Below are 26,224 nucleotides of genomic sequence, written 5' to 3'. Positions count from 1 at the left end.
ATGCTTTGTAAAACCAGTTCATTTATTTAAATTCTCTTTTATGATGTTTGACTCCTTTTAAACAATCAGTGCTAGTTTTCCTTTTTTAAAACACGTTAACAAAAACTGGTGCTGTTTTTCAAGGGTCTGGAACAGATTGATGGCATTTCAATTAATCTCCAATGTGGAGTATTGATTTGCTGTACAATTAAATTGAGTGACAAGCTTGGTTACGAAACGGATCCAACTCGTAAATTAAGGTACCATTACACTGACGTGAGCTGTTCTATGGTGGTGGCCTGCTGCTCCTAAATGGTGAGAACACTGTGCATTGTATATGTGATGACTAAAGTAGCTTTACCTTTCACAATGAGTGTCTGATGCAGGCATGAGTTTGCTGGTGACAGCAGGACTGCTGAGAAGCAGGCGTATGGATGAGGGAATGAGGGGAATGGCCCACATGTTGAGGGTGGCATATCTTTGTGGATGAAGGTGAGGAAGAGGCACGAGACAGCGAGTGAACAGTGGACAGGCCTGGGAGGAAACGTGGATGTCATGACAAAGTGAGAAAAGCCTGTTTTTTTTACTATTTCGATTAAAACAAATATTTTGGTCCACTTGTGTCAGGAGAGGCAGCACGGTGGACGACTGGTTAGAGCGTCTGCCTCACAGTTCTGAGGAACAGGATTCAAATCCCGGCCCCGCCTGTGTGGTGTTTGTATGTTCTCCCCGTGCCTGCGTGGGCTTTCTCCGGGTACTCCGGTTTCCTCCCACATCCCAAAAAACATGCGTGATAGGTTAATGGAAGACTCTAAATTGCTCATAGTTGTGAATGTGAGTGCGAATGGTTGTTTGTTTCGATGTGCCCTGCGATTGGCTGGTGACCAGTTCAGGGTGTACCCCACCTCTCGCCCGAAGATAGATGGGATAGTCTCCAACACGCCCGCTACCCTAGTGAGGAAAAGCGGTACAGAAAATGGATGGATGGATGTGTCAGGAGAATCAATAACATTGTGTGTGCATGTGTGTGAAGTGCGTAGCACAACATTTAAACAGAAGAAAAACATGAGAGCGAAGGAAGAGCAGAAGAGGCAAGTGTGGTGGACCAGGAATTAGCAATGATTAGTGAGGGGGACGTTAGAAAGGCACTAAAGAGGATTAAAAAAAATGACAGGCAGTTAGTCCTGATGACATACCTTTGGAGGTATGGAAGCATCTAGGTGGCTGTGGAGTTTTTAAACCAGCTTCCTCAACAGGATTCTCACAGGTGAGAAGATGCCTGAGGAATGGAGGAAAAGTGTACTGGTGCCAGTTTTTAAGAACAAGGGTGATGTGCAGAGCTGTAGGGAACTATAGAGGAATAAAGTTGATGAGCCACAAAACTAAGTTATGGGAAAGAGTAGTAGAGGCTAGACTGAGGACAGAAGTGAGAATTTGCGAGCAACAGTATGGTTTCATGCCTAGAAAGAGGACTACAGACACATTTGTCTTGAGGGTGTTGATGGAGAAGTACAAAGAAGGTCAGAAAGAGCTACATTGTCTCTTTGTAGCGCTAGAGAAAGCCTATGACATAGTACCCAGAGAGGAACTGTGGTACTGCATGCGGAAGTCTGGAGTGGCAGAGAAGTATGTTAGAATGGTACAGGACATGTATGAGTGCAGCAGAACAGCAGTGAGGTGTGCAGCCTGTAGGTGCGACAGAGGGGTTCCCTGCATCAGGTATCAGCCCTGAGCCCCTTGTTGTTTGCAGTTGTGATGGATAGGCTGACAGATGAGGTGAGACTGAAATTCCCGTGGACCATGATCAGAATCAGAATCAGAATCATCTTTATTTGCCAAGTATGTCCAAAACACACAAGGAATTTGTCTCCGGTAGTTGGAGCCGCTCTAGTACAACAGACAGTCAATTTACAGAACACTTTGGGGACATAAAGACATTGACAAAAAACAATTGTGCAAAAAGATGCAGAGTCCTCTAGCACTTAGAGCAGTTCGAATGACTAATATTGCAATAGTCCGGTGCAATGACCATTGCGCAAAGGGCGCTGAGACTTCAAGGAGTGTATGCGGTTTAAAGTGACGAGTAGTGCGATCATCTGGGACAATGTTGGTTGTGCAAATGTTACAGATACTCCTCAATCAGTGTGCAAATGGAGCAGATGCTACTCTGGCATGAGTGGCCAGTATATGCAAATAGTGCAGCATGGCGAGACAGCTACAGTGAGTGCACGAGTAATACATAATTGGCCCCACAGAAATGTGACAACGAACTCAAGTCAAAAAATTGCCAGCTGGTTGTAATGGAATTATAGGTTAGGTGTTTAAGAAGTTGATCGCAAGAGGGAAGAAGCTGTTGGAATGTCTACTAGTTCTAGTTTGCGTTGATCGGTAGCGCCTACCTGAGGGAAGGAGCTGGAAGAGCTGGTGACCGGGGTGCAGACGGTCCGAGAGGATTTTGCACGCCCTTGTCTTAGTTCTGGCAGCGTGCAGGTCCTCAATGGTGGATAGGGGGGTACCGACAATCCTTTCAGCAGTTTTGATTGTCCGTTTCAGTCGGAGTTTGTCCTTTTTTGTAGCAGCACCAAACCAGACTGTGATGGAAAAACACAGGACTGATTCGATGACCGCTGTGTAGAACTGTCTCAGCAGCTCCGGTGGCAGGCCGTGCTTTCTCAGAAGCCGCAGGAAGTACATCCTCTGCTGGGCCTTTTTGAGGACGGAGTTGATGTTGGTCGCCCACTTCAGGTCCTGAGAGATTGTAATTCCCAGGAACTTGAAGGTCTCGACGGTTGACACAAGGCAGCTGGACAACGTGAGGGGCAGCTGTGGCGAAGGATGCCTCCTGAAGTCCACGATCATCTCTACCGTCTTGAGCGTGTTCAGCCCCAGGTTGTGTCGGCCGCACCACAGCTCCAGCCGCTCCGCTTCCTGTCGATATGCAGACTCGTCACCGTCCTTGATGAGGCCGATGACAGTGGTGTCATCTGCAAACGTCAGGAGCTTGACAGTCGGGTTCGCTGAGGTGCAGTCGTTCGTCTAGAGAGAGAAGAGCAGCGGAGAGCGGACACAACCTTGGGGCGCCCCAGTTCTGATGCTGCGTGTGGATGAGGTGGCCTCCCCCAGCCTGACCTGCTGTGTCCTGCCCGTCAGAAAGCTGTAAATCCACTGGCAGATGGCAGGTGAGACCCTGAGCTGGAGAAGCTTGGTTTAAAGGAGTTCAGGGATGATGGTGTTGAACGCTGAGCTGAAGTCCACGAACAGGATCCTCGCGTAGGTCCCTGCACTGTCGAGGTGTTCTAGGATGAAGTGCAGTCCCATGTTGACTGCATCATCCGCAGACCTGTTCGCTTGGTAGGCAAACTGCAGGGGGTCCAGCAGGGGACCTGTGACACTCTTGAGGTGGTCCAGCACGAGACGTTCAAAGGACTTCATGACCACAGATGTCAAAGCGACAGGCCTGTAGTCATTCAGACCAGAGATTGCAGGTTTCTTGGGGACTGGAATGATGGTGGAGCATTTGAAACAGGCTGGAACTTCGCACACTTAGGTGTGTTATGTGACAGAAGAGTCTCTGCTAGGATGAAGGGCAAAGTTTATAAAACAGTGGTGAGGCCAGCCATGATGTACTGTACATAATAGAGACAGTGACACTGAAGAGAAAGCAGGACGCAGAGCTGGAGGTGGCGGAAATCAAGATGTTGAGGTTCTATCCAGGAGTGACCATATTGGATAGGATTAGAAATGAGCTCATTGGAGGGAAACCCGAGGTTAGATGTTTTGGAAACAAAGTTCGAGAGAGCAGACTTCAATGGTTTGGACACGTCCAGAAGAGCGAGAGTGAATATATTAGTAGAAGGATGATGAGGATGGAGCTGCCAGGCAAGAGAGCGAGAGAAGACCAAAGAGAAGGTTGATGGATGTCGTGAGGGAAGACATGAGGGCAGTTGGTGTTAGGATGCAGGGCATAGGCTTACATGGAAAAGGGAGACACGCTGTGGCGACCCCTAACGGGATAAGCTAAAAGGAAAAGAAGAAGAAAGAAGAGTATAAAATATTTGTTAAACACTGTATAATTTCTCATTTCAACATTACAAGAGAGCTCTTGTAACAAATGCTTCATTCCCACTCTACCCTTCCAATTTCAGAGCCCTCGTCCATCACGGCCGTAACCAGCTATTAGGCCTTCAAGGTGTAAATGAACAGTGATGCATGGTGCCACAAACAAATTTGGGACTTGTTACATACTACATCTGCCAAGTAGGACTTGTTTGGGGCACTCTTTTGATTGCAGGAAAAAAGCAGGAAGTACAGTGCTCCTAAAAAGCACACGTGCCAAAATCAAGGCCCGCAGGCCAGTCGTCCAACCAGTCGTCCAACGTGCCACCTAGCAATAAATTAAATATTTCTAAATTTCCACAAATGAAGGCCAATTCAGCTTTCTTTGTTTTCACTCATGAAACAGCATAAGTTGGAGGTGGAGATTTTTGTTGGCTAAAATGTGGGCAATTCTCGACACTGATGACAGCACATAACTGTTCTGTTTTGTAGTCTGTAAGGGAGACATTGATTGAATTTGAGGTCAGGGGTGTGGTGCCTCTTGTCAAGTCAAGTCGCACGCAGAAAAAACCCTTTATTTTTTTCTGCCATGCTATGCTTCGCCTAAATTCTTGTGTGCAATCATGTGACTGGCTGATTGGTGAAATGGAGTCAAATGTCACCACTGGTTACTTTAAACTGGTGAAACTGAGTCATGTGACAGAAGTCTCAGTATGCCCTGGGCAAATTCATAGAAGAACTGGACCATAAGATAAAAGGTATATATTTTGCCACAATTTCTAAGCAGTTATGGTTTATGACAAAACCTAGAAATGACAGATTCTGTCTCAAGTCAAATACAGCTAACAAGTTACAACAACAGGGACGTGGCTCTTTTTCAGTGATGGCCTTCTGGTATGAATGAATGCATAAATGTTTGCAAAACTGTGCAAAACACATCTCATAATGCATCTGTGCATGTTTGATAGCACATTCATTCATAGGAGCAACCCAAAATCGTGGAAGACTTTCAATTGTGTTATCTCGTGAAGAAGCTCACCATCAGCTCAGCTTTTCCGTGAATAACTCACTTGACAACCAAGATGGGTCACGGTCTTTTTCTTGTGCAAACTGTTTTCATTTCATGTCGCCGGAGCCCGTCTGCTCCTCACTGTCTTCCTGCTAGTCATTTTGTGTGGCCGGGCCCCTGAGGCAGAAAGGCCACGGACAGATGGAAGCGCAGTTGTAAAGCCGGGAGGGTGGCGAAGCGAGGAGGCGAGCTGGCGTGGCAGAGAGTAAGGAAGGAGGTGTCCACTCAAGGACACAATGTGTGGGTGGAAATGAGCAGAACGGCTAAGCAAGAATGTGGAGACTCAGAGATAATGGTCAAAAGTAAGCAGATGCTTGTCTGATATTATTTATGTCTATAATGAAACTAAAAATCACTTAAAAAGAAAAGGGTTACACAGTGGAAATGCTTGATATTGTGTGCTTTGTTTTGTAACAGGCCCGGGCTTTACTGTTAATTGGTTACTTGTAGTAATTAGGTTTTTTTAGGTTTTATACTGGGGTTTACACAGGAATTGTTACCAAGCTTTCTATCAGTTGCTGATAGTGTGTACTGCAGACAACACAAATACAGTATATCATCAGTTTGCCAGACTGAGATGGCAGTAAAAAAAACTATTCCAATGAGTTTTTGGATTTTGAACACAAATAAAGCACTGTATTGGGTAGAAAACAGACACAAACCACAGGGTTACTTTGATTAAATTATTCTTTAACAGATTTGAAACAATTGCAAAATATAGCCCCTTTGTAGCAAGGTTAGCATCATTGGGGGCCAAGATTAGCATCATTGTCCCTTTGTTGAAAATGTACACAACAAATTTGGAATGCAACTCCAGGTTTGTGTTTAAAGAATGAAAACTAAAAAAATAGAATAGTAAAATATAAAATATAAACGCTACACTAAAAAATACTAAATTATACAGCGCAAATGGCAGTAAGGTACATGTGTTCTATACAGATGGCAGTAAGGCACACTTCCTATAAGCAGTAGCAGCAGAGTCAAGGAAGCTGAATTTGAAATATATATTTTTTTTTTCCCCCCCATCAAATGTAACAAGGCAGAGGTGGGGGTGTGAGATAATATTTCAGGTGATGTAAAAATTTGGAATTGGTAATTTTCTTTTTTGGGGAAAAAAAACTTTCACATATCTTCACCTTCAAATAGAATAGGTTGGGTAAAAAAGGGACATTTTGTTTTCTTTTAATGAACCATGTAAAAAGAACAACAACAACATAAAGAATATCGCCTTCTGCAACATTAATCAGGACATTTTATTTTCAGTGACGGTTATCTGACTGGAGTGAGCAAAACTGCGGCTACCACTATTCCTAGTTCTGTTCAACTACATGAGAAGAAAGGACCAGAGGAGAGAAAGAAACCTGGCTATAACTAATAACCCTAAAATTGTGGATGTACCAAGTTCATTTTATTAACCCTAACAGACACAGAAATCACGTAGTCAACAAGACCTAGACTACTTGCCGTTTGTCAAATATGTTAATGCACCTTCAAATACACCATCGAAAAATTTATTTGAGAGAGGAAAACACAGGCTCAGTGTACTCTGACAAATCCATTTATTGCATTCATATTATATATAGGCGGCACGGTGGACGACTGCTTAAAGCGTCTGCCTCACAGTTCTGAGGACCGTGGTTCAATCCCCGGCCCCGCCTGTCTGGAGTTTGCATGTTCTCCCCTGTGTGGAGTTTGCATGTTCTCCTGCGTGGGTTTTCTCCGGGCACTCCGGTTTCCTCCCAGATCCCAAAAACATGCATTGTATGTTAATTGACAACTCTAAATTGCCCGTAAGTGTGAATGTGAGTGCGAATGGTTGTTTGTTTGTATGTGCCCTGTGATTAGCAACCAAACCAGGGTGTACCCTGCCTCTTGCTCAAAGTCAAAGGGATCGGCTCCAGCTCATCCTCAACCCTTGTAAGTAAAAGTGGTAAAGAAAATGGATGGATGGATTTAATCAGAGCTTTTCAGTAATAACATAGTCATGAGCATCACTGTGCCTGCTATCCCATAAAATAGGGAGCAATTCTTTATCCACATTTGAAAAAATGGTCAAGTACAATAATATATGATAATATAGTTTATAGGTTTCAGCATTAGCATTTTTCTGGCAAGATAATGTATTGGTCTGGCAATAACTCATTGTGCGTTTGTCATCTGTTAAGTCCACACTATAGTGCTTAATGGTTTGGGCAAGAGCCAAACTACATTGTCAAGCGCATATACTGTATTCATACACTTTGGCTTCTGACCCTTTTCTTTGTTGCTTAACACTGCTAAATTTACTGCTATCAATTGGTATTGGTCATGATGGCATGAAAGTAAATTACACATTTCCTACATGGGATGGATAGAAGATAATATTTTCTATTTTTCATCTAATCAAACTAATATGGCTCGTAAATTGGCACCACATCACTTTTTATAGGTATAAAATTTAGGGAAAGTGACGACAAACCTTTTTATCAGTCTCGTAATCTGAAGGTTGCTAAACTTTATGAAATTTTGAGTTCTAGATGACAGAGGTTTACTTAAACTAGGAACACAAACAAAATACAACCAAGAGTGGAATTGTATGGTATATTTAATGACATCTACGAGGGATCTAGAGGGAAACACACAAAGGGGTCTAACTAAAGAAAGAAAATGACACTAATAATGATAAAAAGAAGGAAAATAGGTGTACGCAAAGGGAAATAGAACATCATGTGTTGGACTAAAGTTGGAAATGTAAGCATTTGCTGCGTCCAGTGCAGACGAGAGAGAGAGAGAGACAGAGAGAGAGAGAGAGAGAGAGAGAGAGAGAGAGAGAGAGAGAGACAGAGAGAGAGAGAGAGAGAGAGAGAGAGACGACAAAGTTGAGATTTTGTCTGAAGCTAGTAATTTCCCCGAAAATTATTAGGCACTAATGTTGTAGTCTGGCAAAGGTTTGGCGTGTCTACTCACGACCGTAGGCTCAAGCTAGTGGGTGGTATTCGCTCTCGGTACGCGTCTCAGGGAGACTTGTTTCAAGAAGGAAAAATGTAGAAAAATAAAGCAAAACAAATGAGGCGGAAGACGAAAAATGGTTGTTCGTCACGCCTCCTTGGGAGAGTATGATCGTCTCTCTTCCTGACTATTTTGTGGCTCGGTGGCAATTTCAGAGCGATCACGCTTGGCTGGAAGCGTACCTGGTACCTTAGTAGCAGCTGCTCTGATCGTCTAGCGGTTGCCCACGGAGAGGCTGGGAAGCCGGGTCTCTATACCTAAGGCCCGCGGTTATCGAGCCGCATGCCCAAACAAAGAGAGGGCAGGGGTTAGGGGTGGCCGAAACCAGCCCATGGCTGGCCAGATGCCACCAAGCCAAGAAGCCAGAGGAGAGGAAAAAACACACGAGAGAGAAAATAAAAGCGGCAGTGTTAAGTACCCCAGGGGCGTGTCGAAGAGGGACGGAGAAGACCACACCCATCAGCTTGAATCTTGTCAAATCAAATTTGATATAATGGGTTTAAAATCACATATTAACATAAAAGAACCTCAAATTGGTACTCTCTTTACCCACAGGTAGAGCACATCAAATGTTTATACTTTAGTTTTGGCAAATCAACTGCTTATGATTCAAATCACATTGCATGCTGTTTGGACTCGACAATTCTCAACATCTCACAGCTGCGTTTGTAAAGTTGACACACTGACACAGAGATCAAGGCATACATTTGGAATAATTCTGCCAAGTTCGTGAAATATCAAATCAGTCATTAACCTTGGTTAAACATCAAATGAGAGTCCGCCCGGTTCGACTTTGCAGTTCGTCTCGACGTCTGCAGGGGCACCTTGAGCGCACGTTTGGATATTAAGCAAATAGTTTGTTGCTGTATTTGCATCCCATCGTCGACGGGTCCCTTTTGGGCTGTTGTGAGTTCAAACGAAGAAAGGACTATTTGATGACTGTACACCAAGATTTCGAGGGGACCTGCTAATTACTTTAGGGTCCAAACCATCTTGTTGTGGGAGTCTCACAGCAGGGCGGCTTCGGAGGATGCAGTTTATCAAACCGTGGGGAGGAACTGTGTCACCTCCGTTTGCGGGGAGCATGTCCGCTACACTGTTATTGGGAGTATTGTTGAGTTTGTCCAGTTGATAAGTAATCTGATACTTGTGAAAATGTTTTAATGAGATTGAAGACTGCCTGAAGAGAAGACTTGGGTTCCTGTAAATAAAGAAGAATGTCATCAGCATACAGATTTATTTTGTGTTCTGTCATGAGCGAGCAGATGCCTTTAATATTAGCATTCTGACGTATAGCGGCAGCAAAAGGTTCGATGAATATTGCAAATAGCATTGGTGAGAGTGGACATCCTTATCTGGTTCCTCTTTGTAAAGTAAAACTTTGTGATGTAATCCTATTTGTGTTGACTGTCGCCTTCGGCGAATTGTATAATGTTGCTATCCAATGTATGAATGAGCCTCCAAAGCCAAATTTGCGAAGTACTGCACATAGGAAAGCCCAGTTAACTTTATCGAAAGCTTTCTCTGCGTCAAGTGACATGATGATTGCATTTAGATTTTTACGCCAAGACATGCTTATTAAATTTAATAAGCATCTGACAATATTTGTGGAACTTCTACCTTTAATGAAGCCTGTTTGGTCATCAGAATCCGAATCAAATCAAGTCATCGTGGATTATCGACGGCAGTACCTTTTCAAGTCTCGCTGCGAGGGCTTTCGAGATAATCTTGATATCTACATTAATCAGTGATAAGGGCCGATAATTACCCGGGAGAGTGGGGTCTTTACCTGACTTTAGTAATCATTTAATTGAAGCTCTATTCATATGGCTACTTACTTGACCGTTATCGTTTATCTCCTTGACTGTTCTGAAAAATAGAGGCACTAGTATTGGCCAGAAATGTTTAATGAATTCAACGGAGATTCCGTCCGGGCCAGGCGCTCGTCCCGATTGCATATTCTTTAATGCATTATTTAATTCTGTGAATGTTATTGGAACATCATGGCTGTCTTTAAGTTGTGTATTTAATTGAAAAATGTCTAGATCCTTATTAAAAGTTTCCATTTATTTTTGGTCTGGGTTGTTCGAAGATGCGTATAAACTGCTATAATAATTGTAAAATATTTATATCTAGTGGTGACTGTGTACAGTTGCCATTTGAATCTTGAATGGCTGTAATTAATGACTTTTCTTTATTGCACTGAAGAAATTGTCCTGATTTATTATTTTACTCAAAGTTAGTGTATCTTAACTGTTGTTGTAGAAAATATGTTCTTTTTAATAAGATACGTCTAATTGATGTTTTGCCCTTTGAAGTTGGTTTCTAAGTGTATCTGTCAGATTAATTGCATATTCTTCTGTGAGGTGTTTTAAGTTTTTCCTCAATTCCATTTTTTAATTTTTGTTCTTGTTTTTTCTTGTACGAAGAGTATGATATGATTCGACTCTCAATACAGCTTTTCCGGTTTCCCACAGCAGAGATGGGGATATGGTTGGGAAGTCATTGAATTTCAAAAACTCGTCCCATTCCTTCCTCACGAAAGAATGAAAATCCGGGTCCTTCAATACCTCTCGGTCTTCATTTTCTGGAATGCCCGAGAAAATTAGATTGCCGCGCATGCTTCATGATTGAATGTCCAGCATAGTTTCGTTCATGATTTTATATTCCAGTCTAAGAGTTTGTAGTTCCGCTGACATCATGTTTGATCGAAGCGCAGTATTATCTAATCTTAGCTCTTTCAACTGTTGTTGTGTGAATTCCAAGCTCTTTCCGAGTTTGGTGATCTCTTTGCGAAGCAAGTCAAGTGTAATTGACAATTTCTTGTCAAGTGAGAGAAGGACACAAGTTTGTGTCTCAGTCGAATCAAGTAAATCTTCAGTTGAAGTGGAAGAATCCGCCTTTTTTCTCTTCAGCGGCAGCTCGACGCGGGGGCTGGGATCCACCATGACAGACGAGTTGGCGTTGACGTAGCAGCGCGAATCTCAAGTGGCTCTCTACGAGTTACCGCTGCTAGCGTAGCTGGCGAAGGAAAAGAGAAAAGAACGAAGCGACCGTCTGCCGCTGAAAAAGGAAAAAAAGACTTTCGTCTTGTAATGGCTGCTTTTCCAAGTCATGCAAGGGGCGCCGCCATGTTTTTTGTCTTCGTAAATCACGTAATCTCTCGCATTGTCACAGCATGATCACCCGTTCCCCCCCACCCCGGATTGCACTTTGTAATAGCACAATTATTCAGTGAGCCTTAGCTAAAACTCTAAAGTAGAATTCTTTGGGATCCGTTTCTTTTTTTATTTATCATCAGTCATTTATTCTTATTTACTCATTTTGAACTGAAACCTGCTCCATATTGTTTGTTCAAAAGTAGTGCAATATTATTATTATTTTTTCCCTAACATAAGGAATAATTGTGATTAATAATCATAATTCCAATATTGATAAAAAATAATCCTAATTACTATTTTGGCCATAATCGTGCAGCCCTACTGTCAACCCATTTAATGTATGATTACCTCATATTATTACATATACATACAAAATGGATGGATAACTAGTTTTGAAATCAGAAGCCAGTAAAAGGTTGTTTGTTCTATTAACCAGTTTATTTTGTAAGGGGGATTAGTAATAAAAATCATTTGCAATATTGCAAGATTACTAAAAGTGAAGACAATTTACAATTTTGGTATTTTAGCAAGAAACATGAAGTCGACCCACATGATTCGCTTTGACGGGCCACATAAAATGATGTGGCGGGCCGATCTGGCCCCTGGGCCAGTAGTTTGACACTCATTAATTACATCAAAGGAGATTTTTGTTACCACTGTGGTTTATCAGGCTAAACTCCTTTCCCGGATGAGGAGATGATGATGCCCGTTATGCTGAAGAAAGACGCCGCTGATACTAACTTGTTGGATAAAGAAAACTTGATTGACATTTAGCAATTATCAGAATTGAACTCTGTAACGTTTGAGAGAGATCGGGTGAATGGGAATGGGCCGCACCCCAACAACTGCTTTTAAAACCTGTAGCAGCCAGCTGTAAGCCATCGTTCATTACAAAATTAGGTCTGCTTTTAAAATAATACACTCCATATTTGGGCATAGTTGTAAACCATTCTGTTCCTTATTATATCAGACGGTACAAATCGGCCTATGGTAAGCAACAAAATCTGCTTCATTAGCTCAGAGCTGTTTTAAGATGACCTCTGACCCCAAGTGCAAGTAAGTGTAGGCCTCATATGCTGTAAGAGGAATTGTCGAACCAGAGCTTTACTTTCAGTTAGATGAAAACAATGAATGACTTTGATAAACTGCATGTCGATAAGCTATTACATGAGCTCTACTGAGGGCTATGGTAGCTTGCTTTGACTACAACTGGATTTCTGTTGCTTGCCTCACTCTGGGAACACTTGCAATCCATGCAGTTATGAGAAGATCTAATGCTCTCAAAGGTGCTGACATGAGGTTAAAGTGGGGTGTGGTAGCTTGTGGCTCACGCGGCATCTTCTGTGTTGGATTTCTCACCACGCCACATTAGCATATTAACGACTTGACTTCATTCACAAATCTTTCTTTTCTTTGCTTTTCGCTGCTCTGGCGCTGCCTATTATGCAGCTACTCATGTTATGTTTTCCTTTTATGATTTATATTTCCAATTTTAAAATAATGTTTCACAATGTCACCACCTGCTTGGTTTTGCAGGCATTTTAGCAAGCAGACTATTGATACACAGATTTTATAAATCAAGTATACTCAAGCGGATTAATTCGACAAGCGCATCATGGCTGCATGGTGCCTGAACTCTATGCATGCTGAACTGAAGCACAATTCATTATTTGTTCATTGGGAGGAGAAAAGAAACCTTCATGTTCTTGCATACGTTTCCACCTAATTTCCGCGTTCTCCATTTTCTGTGAACAAAAAGTCCCTCTATGAAAGAAGGGCTTGCTATGCATTATGAAGGGCTGCGCCCTGATTGGACGAGCCCACATTCTCTAGCCATCTCTTCCGGCTAGCAACAGCCCCCCTGCCTCGTTCTCACTGGAACCCCCCTTCTTTGCACACCTCTCCACCCTCTTCCCGCCTTCCTAAGGGAGCATGTATCTCATCCTCCATGTGGCTTCTCTTACTGCCCACCGTCCTTTCCCACAATGCACCCTGTGTGCGGTCACTGTCGTTAGATGTGGCTTTTCTCTCCTTCTAAGCTGACTCGCTCAATCCCTCCTCTGCTGCAGCAGCATCTGGATGTAGTCGTCATGGCAACAGCAGTGGGCCTGACCCTCCTCTCCCCTTTCCACACACACACGCACACACACACGCACACCGCTTGTACCCCTCCTCCTGTCTGCTCCTCCCCTTCTTTTTTGCTACTCTTTGGTGCATTTTCCTTTAAGATTGACCTGGATTCAGCTGGCGGCACCACGCTGGATGCAGGATGCAAGCGATGATGATAACTCGAGTGACACGGGCAAGGCCAGTGTCCTTTTGTCGGTCATTTCTCAAGGTCACCTAAACAAAAATCCACACCCCACCATCTTCCTCCTTCCTCTTTCCACACTCTCCTCTGCCTTGAGAATCACCCCACTCTTTCCTACCTACGTGCTGTCAATGTGAAGATTCAAAAAAATAAAAGAAATTAATAAATAAATAAATAAATAAATACATTTTTAAAAATAATTTAAAAAAGCTTGCCAAGGAGCCCTCCCACCCCACCTTATCCTCCTCCACTGTACTCCGCACCCCAATCACAAATCCTCCTCTCCTCAGTTGAATACTTAAACAAAGAAATAAGCCTCAAGATGGCAATGATACAGTAATATTTTTTACTCTTCCTGCACTGTAAAAAAAAGAAAAAAAAAAGAAAAAAAAAAGGATTTTGGAGAGTGGTAAATATAATCCATCTCTTCTCAAAATTATCTAAAATTTACATTATTATTTTAGATAGGAAAGGTACCCAAAAATATAGGGTACATTTTACCTACACTACCTGTTTGACAACAGTAAGAAGTATTACCAAGACAAATGGAGTAAAATCTACCTAAAAGCCATAGGTACGACAACATGCATCACGTGACGCGTGCATGCCGCACTGATTGGCGGATGTGTCATCGTCTCGTCAGCGCATGTAGTAGTCGCGTGGCTGTCTCCCGAGTCCCAACGTGGACGTTGTGGGGTCGCTTCATGAGTAATTAGCCGCCTCAGTCGCAGCCGAAGTCAGCCGAGATGGCAACATTAGTGACGATAAAGCGGTTCGCTAGCTACACGTTGATCATTGCTTGTATTATGTGTGTCAGGTAAGGTTAGTATGATTTGATTGTATGGAAAACAACGATTTCTTGGCCATCCTCACCACAATGTAAAGAGAAAATGTGGAAGTTCTCCGTGTCGGCATCCCACTGGTTGGTCAGTTGAGGTTTTCTGTAAGTCTTTGGACACTGCCAAAATAGGCAGTTTCATCAGTGAAAGTAAATATACTATAAGAGAAGACTGATGTTGATGAACACAAAGTATACAAACTATGATGTGGGGCACTTACTGACCACCCCCAACACGGCCGCTGTTGTTGGAATGTAATCACAAGTGTGTTTTGTAAGTAAACTGAATTATTAGGAATTAAAGTGGCTGCAAATTGTTACCCTAAATTTATTGGGTAAATTCCATAGTTTTTTTTATTTTTTTTATTTTTTATTTTTACAGTGTGACATACTTATACAAGTTTTCACATTTTTGGTACATTCCCATATTTTCCTGGCTTTTGTTTTTGTGAGTGAGTTTCAAGTTGCTTAGATATTAGAGAAGGGCTTTGTGTACATATAATTAGAAGGGCAGGCACAAATACAGTAATAAATCATTGTCAAACAAATCACAGTGTTTTATACTTTCATTTGATCATTTTTGAAATTTTAAATATCTTTGCTGAGAAATTCGTTCTGTATTGAGGATATTGAGGGAAATCCCTTACATGTTTATTTTTGTTGTTTTATTTTCATTGCTCTGTTTTGTTTATGTGTCATTCAGTGTCCTTAAGTGGCCACGAAGGTGGCTAGAAATAAAATGTATTTATATATATTAGAAAAGGAAAATTAACACCAGCTTTGGACTGACACTGGCAGGGAGGTGTTTCTAATATACAAACATACAAACTCCACACATACGGGGCCGGATTTGAACCCCGGTCCTCAGAACTGTGAGGTTGACGTGCTAACCAGTCGGATAATTTTACTGGGAGTGGTATTTTATGAAAATTCATTTTTGATGCTGCTTTGCAGTTGGATGTCATTATATGGGGGAAATGTTCTTAATGGTCAGTGTAGACCCCTTCAAATAGTGAAAGCCTTTTAATAACAACCTACTCTTTGCACACTTCTTGGACTCTGTAGATGTGCCGGACCAGCAGAGGGTGCTGAGGACTGGCTGTCTGATGACAGGGGTACACACACCCCCCATCAGGCGGAACAGCAAGCTGGCCACACTGGGCCGCCTCTTCAAGCCCTGGAAGTGGAGGAAAAAGAAAAATGAAAAGCTAAAACAGAGTTCAACAGGTACACTACACTGACTGAGTCACCAGCATCAGCTGCAGCACCAGCAAGAATGTTGAAGAAATTCAAGTCTATGAATGGCAATAAACACACACAAGGACAATACTGATATATGATCCAGTCCTGCTTGTCTCCATGTACAGATGTAGCATTATCCAGCGGCCTTTTCTACCACGACCCAAACTCCCCCAGCCAGGGCTGCTGTTCAGATGGAACACTTCTGCTTGGTGGCTTTGGGGCACCTTTGAACTCAAACTTCACTGTCAGCAGTGTGGAATACCTTGGACCAGAGGACGAGCATCCCCTTCCAGGTAGGAAAATCCATGACTGGGCGACGACGACGGGCATTGCAGATCTGCCAGTGCGTCAAATAGATTTGTAATTTGTCTTAACCTGGGCTTCATGACATATCAAAATGACGGTGTATAAGATTGCAGTAATTGAACAGCACAAAGGCCTAAAAACAATTGGAAGTAGCACAATAAATATGCTCAGAAATGACTTCGTGAGTGCTTAATAATATTAATATTTTTGTACTGTACCGTAGTCAATGTTGAATTACATCTGCCAGTAGAGGGCAGAAAAGACAACCAATTTGTCACTCGCATTATATCTGCAATGCATGCATGATATGAGGGGCTCCACTGGTCCTACGGCGGGACACACATCACGACAAGTTTTACGTCAAACCTTAAAAAAATATGTAATTAAAATTTCATCTAAAAAAAAATAATACATTATTAACCACCCTTTTTTTTTGATAATGCTTATACTCATTAGTGTCGTGAGTGAGCTGCAACCTATCCCAACTGACTTTGAGCAAGCGGAGACTTTGAACTGGTTGCCAGGCAATTACGGGCACATATAGACAAACCTCCATTCACAATCATACATTAACCTTTGGACTATTTGAAGGCTTCAATGAACTTAACATGCATCTTTTTGAAACATGAAAGGAAGCTGGACCACAGATGTTATGTTTGAAATAAAATGCGATTGGTTGGCAACCAGTCCAAGGTGGACCTCAGAAAGTGTAATTCAGAATCGGCTCCAGCTCACCGTTGAACATAATGAGGATACGTTGTGTAGAAAATGAATGGATGGATGTTTGAATTTATTTTATTTTTAAAAATCTTTTTGTACCTTTTGCGCCACAACTCACAAGTTCAAAAACATTTCACGATGTATTATACATGAAATCACTCCTAACAGCGCCAAAATAACAACATGGACAATTTCTCCCCCATGTCCGCATCTTCAAGTGGTCACGCCCCTCCAGGAATGCGATCGTCTGGAGGAAACTGTAAATGCATCACTAAGAGCTGAGGAAGGAGACCAAGAGGTGCACCCTATCGGGGAGTTATCCGAGGGCCTGCAGGATGTCAGAGAGAGGATGGAAGAAAGACTACAAGAGGAGATTGTTCCAGGAACATCCCCGCCAAAAGTTCCTCCAAAACCTTTGCCGCAGCTTACAACTGGAGACGGTGAGTGTTAAGATGTTTCGGGCACTCTTATACGTAACTTGAGGAGACCGTTTGGGGTCGGCCATTTTATTTTCCCAGTGCACAAAGCAAGGTCTATTCAGCCACGTTTGTATGTTTGGATTACTTTGGTTTCGAGGAGCGAGAATGTCCTGACCTCAACCTGCATTAAACTATTTCGTGTGATGAGTTTGGACAATCAATAGATGTTCTTATGCAATCCAACATCTCATAGAATGTCTTCTGAGAAGAGTGGAAGCGGCTTCAAGGCTTCAAGGGATATCGGGGGTGGGATTCCTATTGAGAGCAATGGCCAGGTTCACCCAATACTTATGTTTGATGGTGTTGGTCCATTTGATTTGAAGCGTTCATTCAAAAAAATATGGTGTAAGACCTATTCTTACACTCATTTACTCCAACGAGTACTACAACCAATAATGATGATAATAATAAATAGACAGCATAGTGCTTTAGTTGTCAGCACATCTGCCTCATAGTTCTGTGGTTCAGGGTGCGACTCTTGGCTCCGGTCTTCTTGTGTCTTTGCATATTCTCCCTGGGCTTGCATTGGCTTCCTGCCACATTCCAAACATGCATGTAAGGTTCATTGAGGACTCCAAATTGTCCATAGGTGTGAATGTCAGTGTGAGTGGTTGTTTATATGTGCCCTGTGATTGGCTGGCGACCCGTCCAGGCTGTACTCCACCTCTCACTCAAAGACAGCTGAGATTGGCTCCAACTCACCTGCAGTCCTAATGAGAATAAGCACTACAGTAAATGGATAGATGAATAAAAATACTTTTATTTTCAGATTCAGGCCCTGTGTCACTCCCGCTTCACCATTCCAACTCGTACCACCCCAAGGAGCCTCCACCCAGGGCCCCAGAGAGCCTGGCACCCACCACGCTGCCCCTACGAGGGCCCCTGACCAACTCCTCAGGGTCACCTCACCTTGGCAATATGATTCACCCACCTATGCCCCCTAGTTGCATTATGGAAGAGCTGCAAAGAGCGTTTGCCAACAAGAACAGACAGGAGAGGTGGGCCTTCACACATCTCAACTCAAATGTGTTTATATCTATTATATACACATATATTCACAACACAGCTCGAAAATAGTGCCGTACATAAAACATAAAAGACAATAATTAAAAGAATTCTCCTCTGACTAGAGATAAAAACAAACTCAATCAGAGATCACACTGTGGCTCAAGTTGAGATTCGAGTGCTTAAATTTTGATTTGCCATCGAATATTTCAGAAATGTATCGGTATTATCTGTAACACTTTATGGGATGGGTCATTTGTTTTCAAAATCCAGATCTCCCTGCAGTCTTGCGACCTTTTTTTTTTTTTAAATATTTCCTGTGTCGGTGTGTCCATGCAGTGTGCATGAAGGGTGTGAGCAGGGCTCATCACCCCCACGGCTGTGGTGCTCGGATGGACGCCTCGTTCGCTCCTGCAACTCGGAAAACCAACACACATCCTCTCCGCCAGGCGTCTGTGTTGGAGGTGGTGGCTCTGACTGGCCCAAGAAGGAGGCGGAGGAGAACAAGGAGAACGTGCGGCTGGACCAGTGCTTCTCCAACACATCAGGCCTCCCCACTGACCTGGATGGATGGAATGACTCTGTCATCTCTGGTAGGTCATGTACCTCATTGTTGTCCCAAAAGCTCACTAAGTTACTTAAACCCAAAGATACATATCTCTACAAATGTTTTTTCTTTTTCTTCTCTCCTGACTGCTGGGTGATCTGAGGCAAAGAAAAGAGAGAATTGATCATTTCATCGTTGTCATCTTAGGCCGTTAGCCATGATGTTTTCAGCTACATGCTAGTTACATTACAATCTACATGATCAAATTAATTTATCTGATTAATGAGCCAAGGCACATATTTTACATTGGAAAAATCTCACCATAGAAAAAATGTTATGAAAGGTTTCTATATGGAAATGATGATTTCGTCCCAATTTCCGCACAAATGTACTTGTTCAGTGTGAAATCTTTCTGATGTATCAATCACAAAAGGTTGACACGCAGGTTAATTGTACCTTCTGCCATCTAATGGAAGAGGATTTCATTGTTCTTGCCACTCTGTGTCACTGGCATAGATGAACAAAAATAGAAGATTTGTCGATAATCATTTTCGAACCAATTAAGTGAAATTTCTCGCATGTAACGATCTCTCGTGGCACAGTGTGCCACGATAAAGCAGTTGTGAAGCGCTGACATTAATTTAATCATTGACTATATTGTATTCAGTCTCAAGATTCACTTCCATAAGGATGCTTAGAACTGTTTGGAAATTTCACTGGAGATTATCATGCTTTATTTTATTGTACATTCAATTGTCATACAGTATGCCTTTTGTCAAAGAGAATGGAGTTTTCCAGTGTGTTAATGCATATACTGTATATACATTTATTTTATGCAGGCACACTTCCTCGCAGGTTAAGGAAGGAGTTATTGGCTGTCAAACTACGAAACAGGCCCACCAAGCAGGAGCTGGAGGACCGGAACATCTTTCCGGCGAGGAGCGACCAAGAGCGTCAAGACATACGGCAGCAGATTGAGATGAAGCTTGCCAAGTAAACAATTGTTTCTGTTCTGCTTGCTCTTAACAGCGATTTACTTGAAATCCATCCATCCATTTTCTGCTTATCCTCACAAGGGTTGCGGGCATGCCGGAGCCTATCCCAGCTATCTTCGGGGGAGAGGCGGGGTACACCCTGAACTGGTCGCTAGCCAATCGCTGGGCACATATAAACAACCGTTCACACCTACGGGCAATTTAGAGTCTTCAATCAACCTACCATGCATGTTTTTAGGATGTGGGAGGGAACCGGAGTACCCGGAGAAAACCCACGCAGGCATGGGGAGAACATGTTTATGTGAATGACGAAAACAATCCATCACACACATCTCTCCACTTGGCAGCATATACATCATATCCGTGGCTTGGCATGAAAACCTGCTGCTGCATTTACTGCACCTCCAAGAGAATAGGTAATCAGGCCTCATAGTGCGTGATGATGCTGTGTCTGTACAGTACACTTGATCGATGACCTTTCTATTTTTAGAGACTCCCAGCTTCGTGACTGTACTGCGGCCACACATGGCCTTTTGTAATCGTAGGTCCGCTCAATAACGTATCTTATTATCCACTCCCCACAAATGTGCCACGGAGATAGTTTCATCGAAATAAAACGCGAGGGAGAATGAACCATGTGCACAATGCGTAGGGGACATGAAAAAAACAGACAGTTTTATTCCCTGCAGTATTTATCATATTTTCATTCTACAATATACTCACAGTAGCCAATGACATAACTACAAGAACTGTATTTACTAACGGAATTTTTGATTCATTGTCTCAATAGGGGCGGCAGGGTGGCCGACTGGTTAGAGGGTCAGCCTCACAGTTCTGAGGACCCGGGTTCAATCCCCGGCCCCGCCTGTGTGGAGTTTGCATGTTCTCCCCGTGCCTGCGTGGGTTTTCTCCGGGCACTCCGGTTTCCTCCCACATCCTAAAAACATGCATTAATTGGAGACTCTAAATTGCCCGTAGGTGTGAATGTGAGTGCGGATGGTTGTTTGTTTGTATGTGCTCTGCGATTGGCTGGCAACCAGTTCAGGTTGTACCCCGCCTCCTGCCCGATGACAGCTGGGATAGGCTCCAGCACGCCCGTGACCCTAGTGAGGAGAAGCGGCTCAGAAAATTGATGGATGGATGGATGGATGTCTCAATAGGTTAGCCTAAAGGCATCCAAAATATTAGAAATAGTTCTCAGGGTGATGCAGTGTAGACTGCAGTTCAACAACACTGCAAACTGCAACTTCTAAACTGTTCATTAAAACTGAGCATTATCTTTGTCTAGTGTAAATAATCTTGCTCTCATAATGGCAAATTCATACAATATATCAATATATTGTATGAATTTGTATGTGCCACTTTAGCACTGACCAGAATCTCATAAGAAATGTCTCACATCTCATCCTACTTAAAAATATCTCATCCTACTTAAAAATAACACTAAATGCCTGAGTCAGGAGATGTTCGAGAAAGAAAATTTGGCCTTGTGTTTAATATGAACAGCGACCCCTGATTTAATAAGTCTACACACTCTTGCAAAAAAGGGAGCCGTTTTCTAAAAATAGCATCACACCAGCAGCTCAAAGTGTAACAGAGAATTCCCCTCCAGTGTTGCTAGGGAGAAATGAGCATTTCTGCGAGACGACTATTGTCTCAGAGACAGAGTAGAGTTGCCTAGCAACTCAAGAGGATGGTCTTGTTCGTTTATTTTCAAATGTAATAAAGGAGATGATGGCGCACTAAATACTGTTTTTAAAGTAAATGGACTTTTCTCCATCTGATGACATAGAGTAAACGTTTCAGGTGAAAATTAAAAGAAAACATTTCAACGAGAGGCAAACTTTTCTATAGGTCGGACATCAATTCATGAAGTTTAAGTGTGTTTGGAGACATTTATTGACCTCATTTAGTTTCTTAGAAATCACAAAGGCCGGCTTTTTTCGCCGCTCTGTCAAGCATGTGATAATTAACAGACTGCTTACTATCAGTCTGCATTCATTGTAGTACATATTAATGTGTGGTGCAAAAAAAACACTTCCATTCAGCTTCATCTACTGTGACTCGAGTTGACAAATACTACCATGTACAAATGAGCAGTTGTATACAAGTGTTTTAAAAAAGGTGTAATAGAAGGTATTTCTAATTTTCTGGCTACGAAATACTATATTTACATGACATGAGGAAAACATAAAACAGCACTACACACTGCGACTACAATTTTTATTGAATTGATATTACTAACTTAAAAAAAGTAAAAGCGCACCAACCAATATGCAGCATTGTTGTGGATTTTTGGTTTTGTTTTGTTTAATATTACTGTAACAAACGGTGGATGACTGGTTAGCAAATCTGTCTCAAAGTTCTGAGGACCCGCGTTCAAATCCAGCCTCACCTGTGTGGAATTTGCATGTTCTCTTCGTGCCTGCGTGGTTTTTTTTCTTGGCACTCTGGGTTCCTCCCACATCCCCAAGGCATGCAGGATAGGTTAATTGAATACTCTAAATTGCCCGTAGGTGTGAATGTGAATGGTTGTTTGTTTATATGTACCCAGCAATTAGCTGGCAACCAGTTCAGGCTGTACCTCTCGCCCGAAGATAGCTAGGATCGGCTCCAGCACGCCCGTAACCCAAGTGAGGATAAGCGGTTCAGAAAATTAATGAAAGAAAAAAAAGTTTAATTAAAGCTTGATATAAATAAGGAAGCAGTGACTTGTTTCTTCTGGTTCCATAAAATTGGGTTAACAATAACAAAAACATCAAGATAAGGCTTAAACTTTATTTAATTAAATTCTCGGGAACAGGTCGTCCGAGCAAAATGTTCACAGCTGCTTTGACCTTGCTATTGCCAACGACAAAGTACAAATTGTCATGTCAAATCGGGACATGGCATGAAGGAAGTCCCACAGCGAGGGTGGCATTCGGCTCTGTCCTTTGCACCCCTGAAACGCAGTGGTGGAGTTCCACTCTGGAGTGTGGATCACATTTATGATTCATAAACGGGTATTAATAGTTCACAAGCTCACATAGGGTATTCTGGGAAACAGAACGTTTTGGAGGCTTTCCTACCGAGGGCGCCTGACAGGCTGAGAACAATTCAATGAGAGTGCTCAACAGGTGGTCAACAAATTATTTGATAGTTTTTTTGTGCCAAATAATATTAATTTAAAAAAAAACCCAACATATCAATGAATTAATGAAAGTGTATTATATTGTCCATTGGTTCATTACATTGGGAAATAGAATCAAAATAATTACATTAAACCCTCTACTTGTTGTACTTTGTTGAATTTTCTTTCTATATGGATTATTTAATCTGGGCACCTCAAAGCAATCCTGTGCATGCGCTGCTGGCCCAGTGCACCTCAGGAGATTGAGGAAGCCGTGAGTAGGAGCCTGCGAAGCCCTGCCCTCTAATCATTATGCATGCAGTAACCAGGGAGACTGAGGCAGAGCCACGCAGCCAGCCATCACGACTCACTTGAAAAGCGCGTGTAGTGGAATGTGTGAGCTAGTAGAGGACTGCAGTGCACTGGCAAAACATGGAGCATCTTGGCTTCCAAGAATAATCCAACAGGGCATCTGTTCAGTATTCCAGATGTTCGGCGCACCTCTTCCCAAGTATCACAGCCGCAGTTCAGATGCGAGATGGAGACATAGGGAAAGTGACAAAAGTGCAAAGAGGACAGGGCCCTGACAGTTGGACAGTGGACAATGGTTCAAAACGTGGTTTTGGTCTTTCTGCGCAGGAGGCTGAGCCAGAGACCCAACGTGGAGGAGCTGGAGAGTCGGAACATTTTGAAACGTAAGTTCATGCTAAACTCCTGCCAGTCATCATTTATACATTGTATATAACCGCTGGAAAAAATTAGGATGATGCATTAATAATAGCAGTTTTACATTATTCAAGAGCCAAAGATGTTTTCTCTGTAAACACATGGAGTGTGAGGACAGTTCTATGCTGTTCGTTTCATACAATGGCAAATGAAAATGTGTGTTTTGTAGGGAGCCAAGATCCTTTCAATTAAATAAAATACACTGTGTCTAGTGTAACAGTACAGAAAAATTATATAGACTAACAAGCCACAACATCATTACCTCTTGCACAATATAATGCAATCCAATAAAAGAACTACCTATCAAATATTCTATCACATATATAAATAAATGTTTAGATCTATCAGAGGTATTCACTTTTTATTAGGTCATATTTTAACAATTTTTATTATTATTGTGGTTGTAGTTTGCAGTGATAGAACACTTGATTCCAAACCAGTGTGCTGTGGGAAATTATCAAGTTTTACAAAATTGGTGCAAAATTTATGTACGACAAGTAATCGTCCATCTGCCAGTGACAGACGCAGGCAGAACAATTAAATGCTCTTCCTTTAAATCGCAGAAAGTACATAATAGACTTACAGTATCTATCCACTTTTTCTGACATGTTTGGTGCCGTGCTGTGAGATTTTTTTTAAATGTAAAATAGTTTCCTTGGCTCAATAAAGGTTGGGAAGCACTGTTATAGGACTGTACTCAGGTGCCCCAACATTTTATTGCTGCAAAATTGAAAATAACACTTTTGTGGGACCCTGTCAGTCATAGCTCCTTAGAATCCTCATCAATTTTCTCCCCCTTAAGGCTCCTCTAACAGTACTGCATCACACTGAGGGCTGTTCCTAATGTTTGACGCTCCAAAATATTAAACACAGCTCTCTGAAAGATGCAGTAAAAGTGGTCATCAAGCTTTGGCTGGTTGTTCATATTGTACAAAACATATACTGCACATACTTAAAAAATATTGTATGAATAACATCCCCCATGACTTAATAGCATAATGTCAGCACACGGAAGTCCCATAACAATCCTAATGTGGAAAACAGGCAATACTAGCACCAAATCTTTACGATAATTTTACTTGTTTTTTTATTTAAATACCAAAGTCCTCCTAATTCTTGAATTTCGTTATTAATATTGACATTTACAGTAAATTGTCACAATATTAAGAAAAGATTATTAAATAAATCCTGGATCCATAACGTAGGTTATTGTTTGGCGCACACCTTTTTGTGAAAATTGGTGAAGTCGTTTTTGCATGATCCTGCTCACTAGCAAACAGCAATGAAAACATCATCTTACTTTTTCTCCCTCCAGAGAGAAACGACCAGACAGAACAAGAGGAGAGGAGAGAGATCAAACAGAGGCTTAACAGAAAAGTATGATAACATTCAAAATGTTATTGCTTTTCTTACTGAGTAGTGTTCATTGGAATGGTGACAATTTGGGTCCAATTCTTGTGTGTGGCAGCTCAACCAGCGGCCCACAGTAGATGAACTTCGGGACAGAAAGATTCTGATCCGCTTCAGTGACTATGTGGAGGTAGCTAAAGCTCAGGACTATGACAGGAGGGCAGACAAGCCTTGGACGAGGCTCTCAGCAGCAGACAAGGTACCACTATCTATGGTTCCATGTTCACCATGTTCAGCAGAGTCCTACTGCATTGCTAAAATGTCTTTCCTCTTCCTTGCAGGCTGCCATCCGTAAAGAGCTAAATGAGTTCAAAAGCACTGAGATGGAAGTGCACGCATCCAGCAAACACCTTACGAGGTTTGTGTTTCAAGGTGTCCGTGTGTTTAGTATGTATAGGAGTAGCTATTCTGGGAAGCAACGCTCTCAATTTAGCTCTCCTTGGTCATCCAGGGAGGGCAGAGGAGCTAAAAATAAATAGACGCGCTGCAGTCAGGGGGAAAGAGGGAGGGAATGATTAAATGCCAGTGTCCTTGGCTAAGCTTGTGTTTGGAACCAGAGCCCTGTGTTGTAACAGTGACCCACAGAGAGCATCGTAGTATTCACAGCAGATGCTTTGCTAATTTAAAAATAGACTCCCACCACTGATTAACAATAGCAATCCGAGCAGGATGTGACAACTTCTACTCACATTTCACTCCCCAGGTTCCACCGGCCATGAGAGCTTGGAGTTTCTTCTGTGAAGAAATGTGAATGTGCTCAGTGTCGACAAACCTGAAGCCTTTTCTGTCTTCAGCGAGTCTCTTCACTTCTTCCTGCTTGGTCAGGAGAGGATGCTCATGGCCTTCGCGTTCGGGAGGCCGCTGGCATTTCCTGATGGCAGCGAGCTAGTGGGGGAGGACTATTATGGAGCCTCTGACTTCAAGGATACGAGCCAATGAGGAAAAAATATGTTTTGTCATTGAGTCAGTGTTGGGTGTTTTTTTGTACCTTTTCATGGACATGACAAGATGTTTATGAGAAGACTGTGCATGTGACCACCTTTTCTTAATTGCTGAATAATGTGTCACTTGACTGGGGATGGATTTGATATTCACTGTAGATACAGTATGTCACTGGAAAGAGAATACCTTTGTAACACGACTCCAAGTCTCAAAGGAAAGCTCATTTATTTACCGGGTCAAACGTTTTTTTTTTGTTTTTTTTATAAAAAGGAGTTGAAAATGTGGACTTTTTAACAGATTTGTTATACAACTGAGTTTCCTTCCACAATCCATATTTTCCA

The 26,224-nt window shown here is 42.3% G+C and overlaps 1 protein-coding gene across 1 annotated transcript in view; it reads left to right on the top strand.

The window, feature by feature from the left end:
• phactr3a (phosphatase and actin regulator 3a) overlaps nt 1-26,052 on the top strand; it is a 43,486-nt gene extending 17,434 nt beyond the window's left edge. Inside the window, exons 2-12 of the mRNA XM_061685776.1 lie at nt 15,468-15,629; nt 15,770-15,937; nt 16,889-17,110; nt 17,919-18,147; nt 18,494-18,747; nt 19,541-19,694; nt 23,445-23,500; nt 24,847-24,908; nt 25,000-25,140; nt 25,223-25,299; nt 25,645-26,052. Of these exons, the coding sequence (XP_061541760.1) occupies nt 15,468-15,629; nt 15,770-15,937; nt 16,889-17,110; nt 17,919-18,147; nt 18,494-18,747; nt 19,541-19,694; nt 23,445-23,500; nt 24,847-24,908; nt 25,000-25,140; nt 25,223-25,299; nt 25,645-25,660 (1,541 nt within the window). The 3' untranslated portion in view covers nt 25,661-26,052. The remainder of the gene's footprint in view (nt 1-15,467; nt 15,630-15,769; nt 15,938-16,888; nt 17,111-17,918; nt 18,148-18,493; nt 18,748-19,540; nt 19,695-23,444; nt 23,501-24,846; nt 24,909-24,999; nt 25,141-25,222; nt 25,300-25,644) is intronic.
• Nucleotides 26,053-26,224: the final 172 nt, after the last annotated feature.

Source organism: Phycodurus eques, chromosome 1, assembly GCF_024500275.1.
Source record: "Phycodurus eques isolate BA_2022a chromosome 1, UOR_Pequ_1.1, whole genome shotgun sequence".
In the NCBI taxonomy this organism is placed as follows: Eukaryota; Metazoa; Chordata; class Actinopteri; order Syngnathiformes; family Syngnathidae; genus Phycodurus; species Phycodurus eques.
The sequence above is the reverse complement of the archived record's forward strand: the minus strand, read 5'-3'. Positions and strand labels throughout refer to the sequence as shown.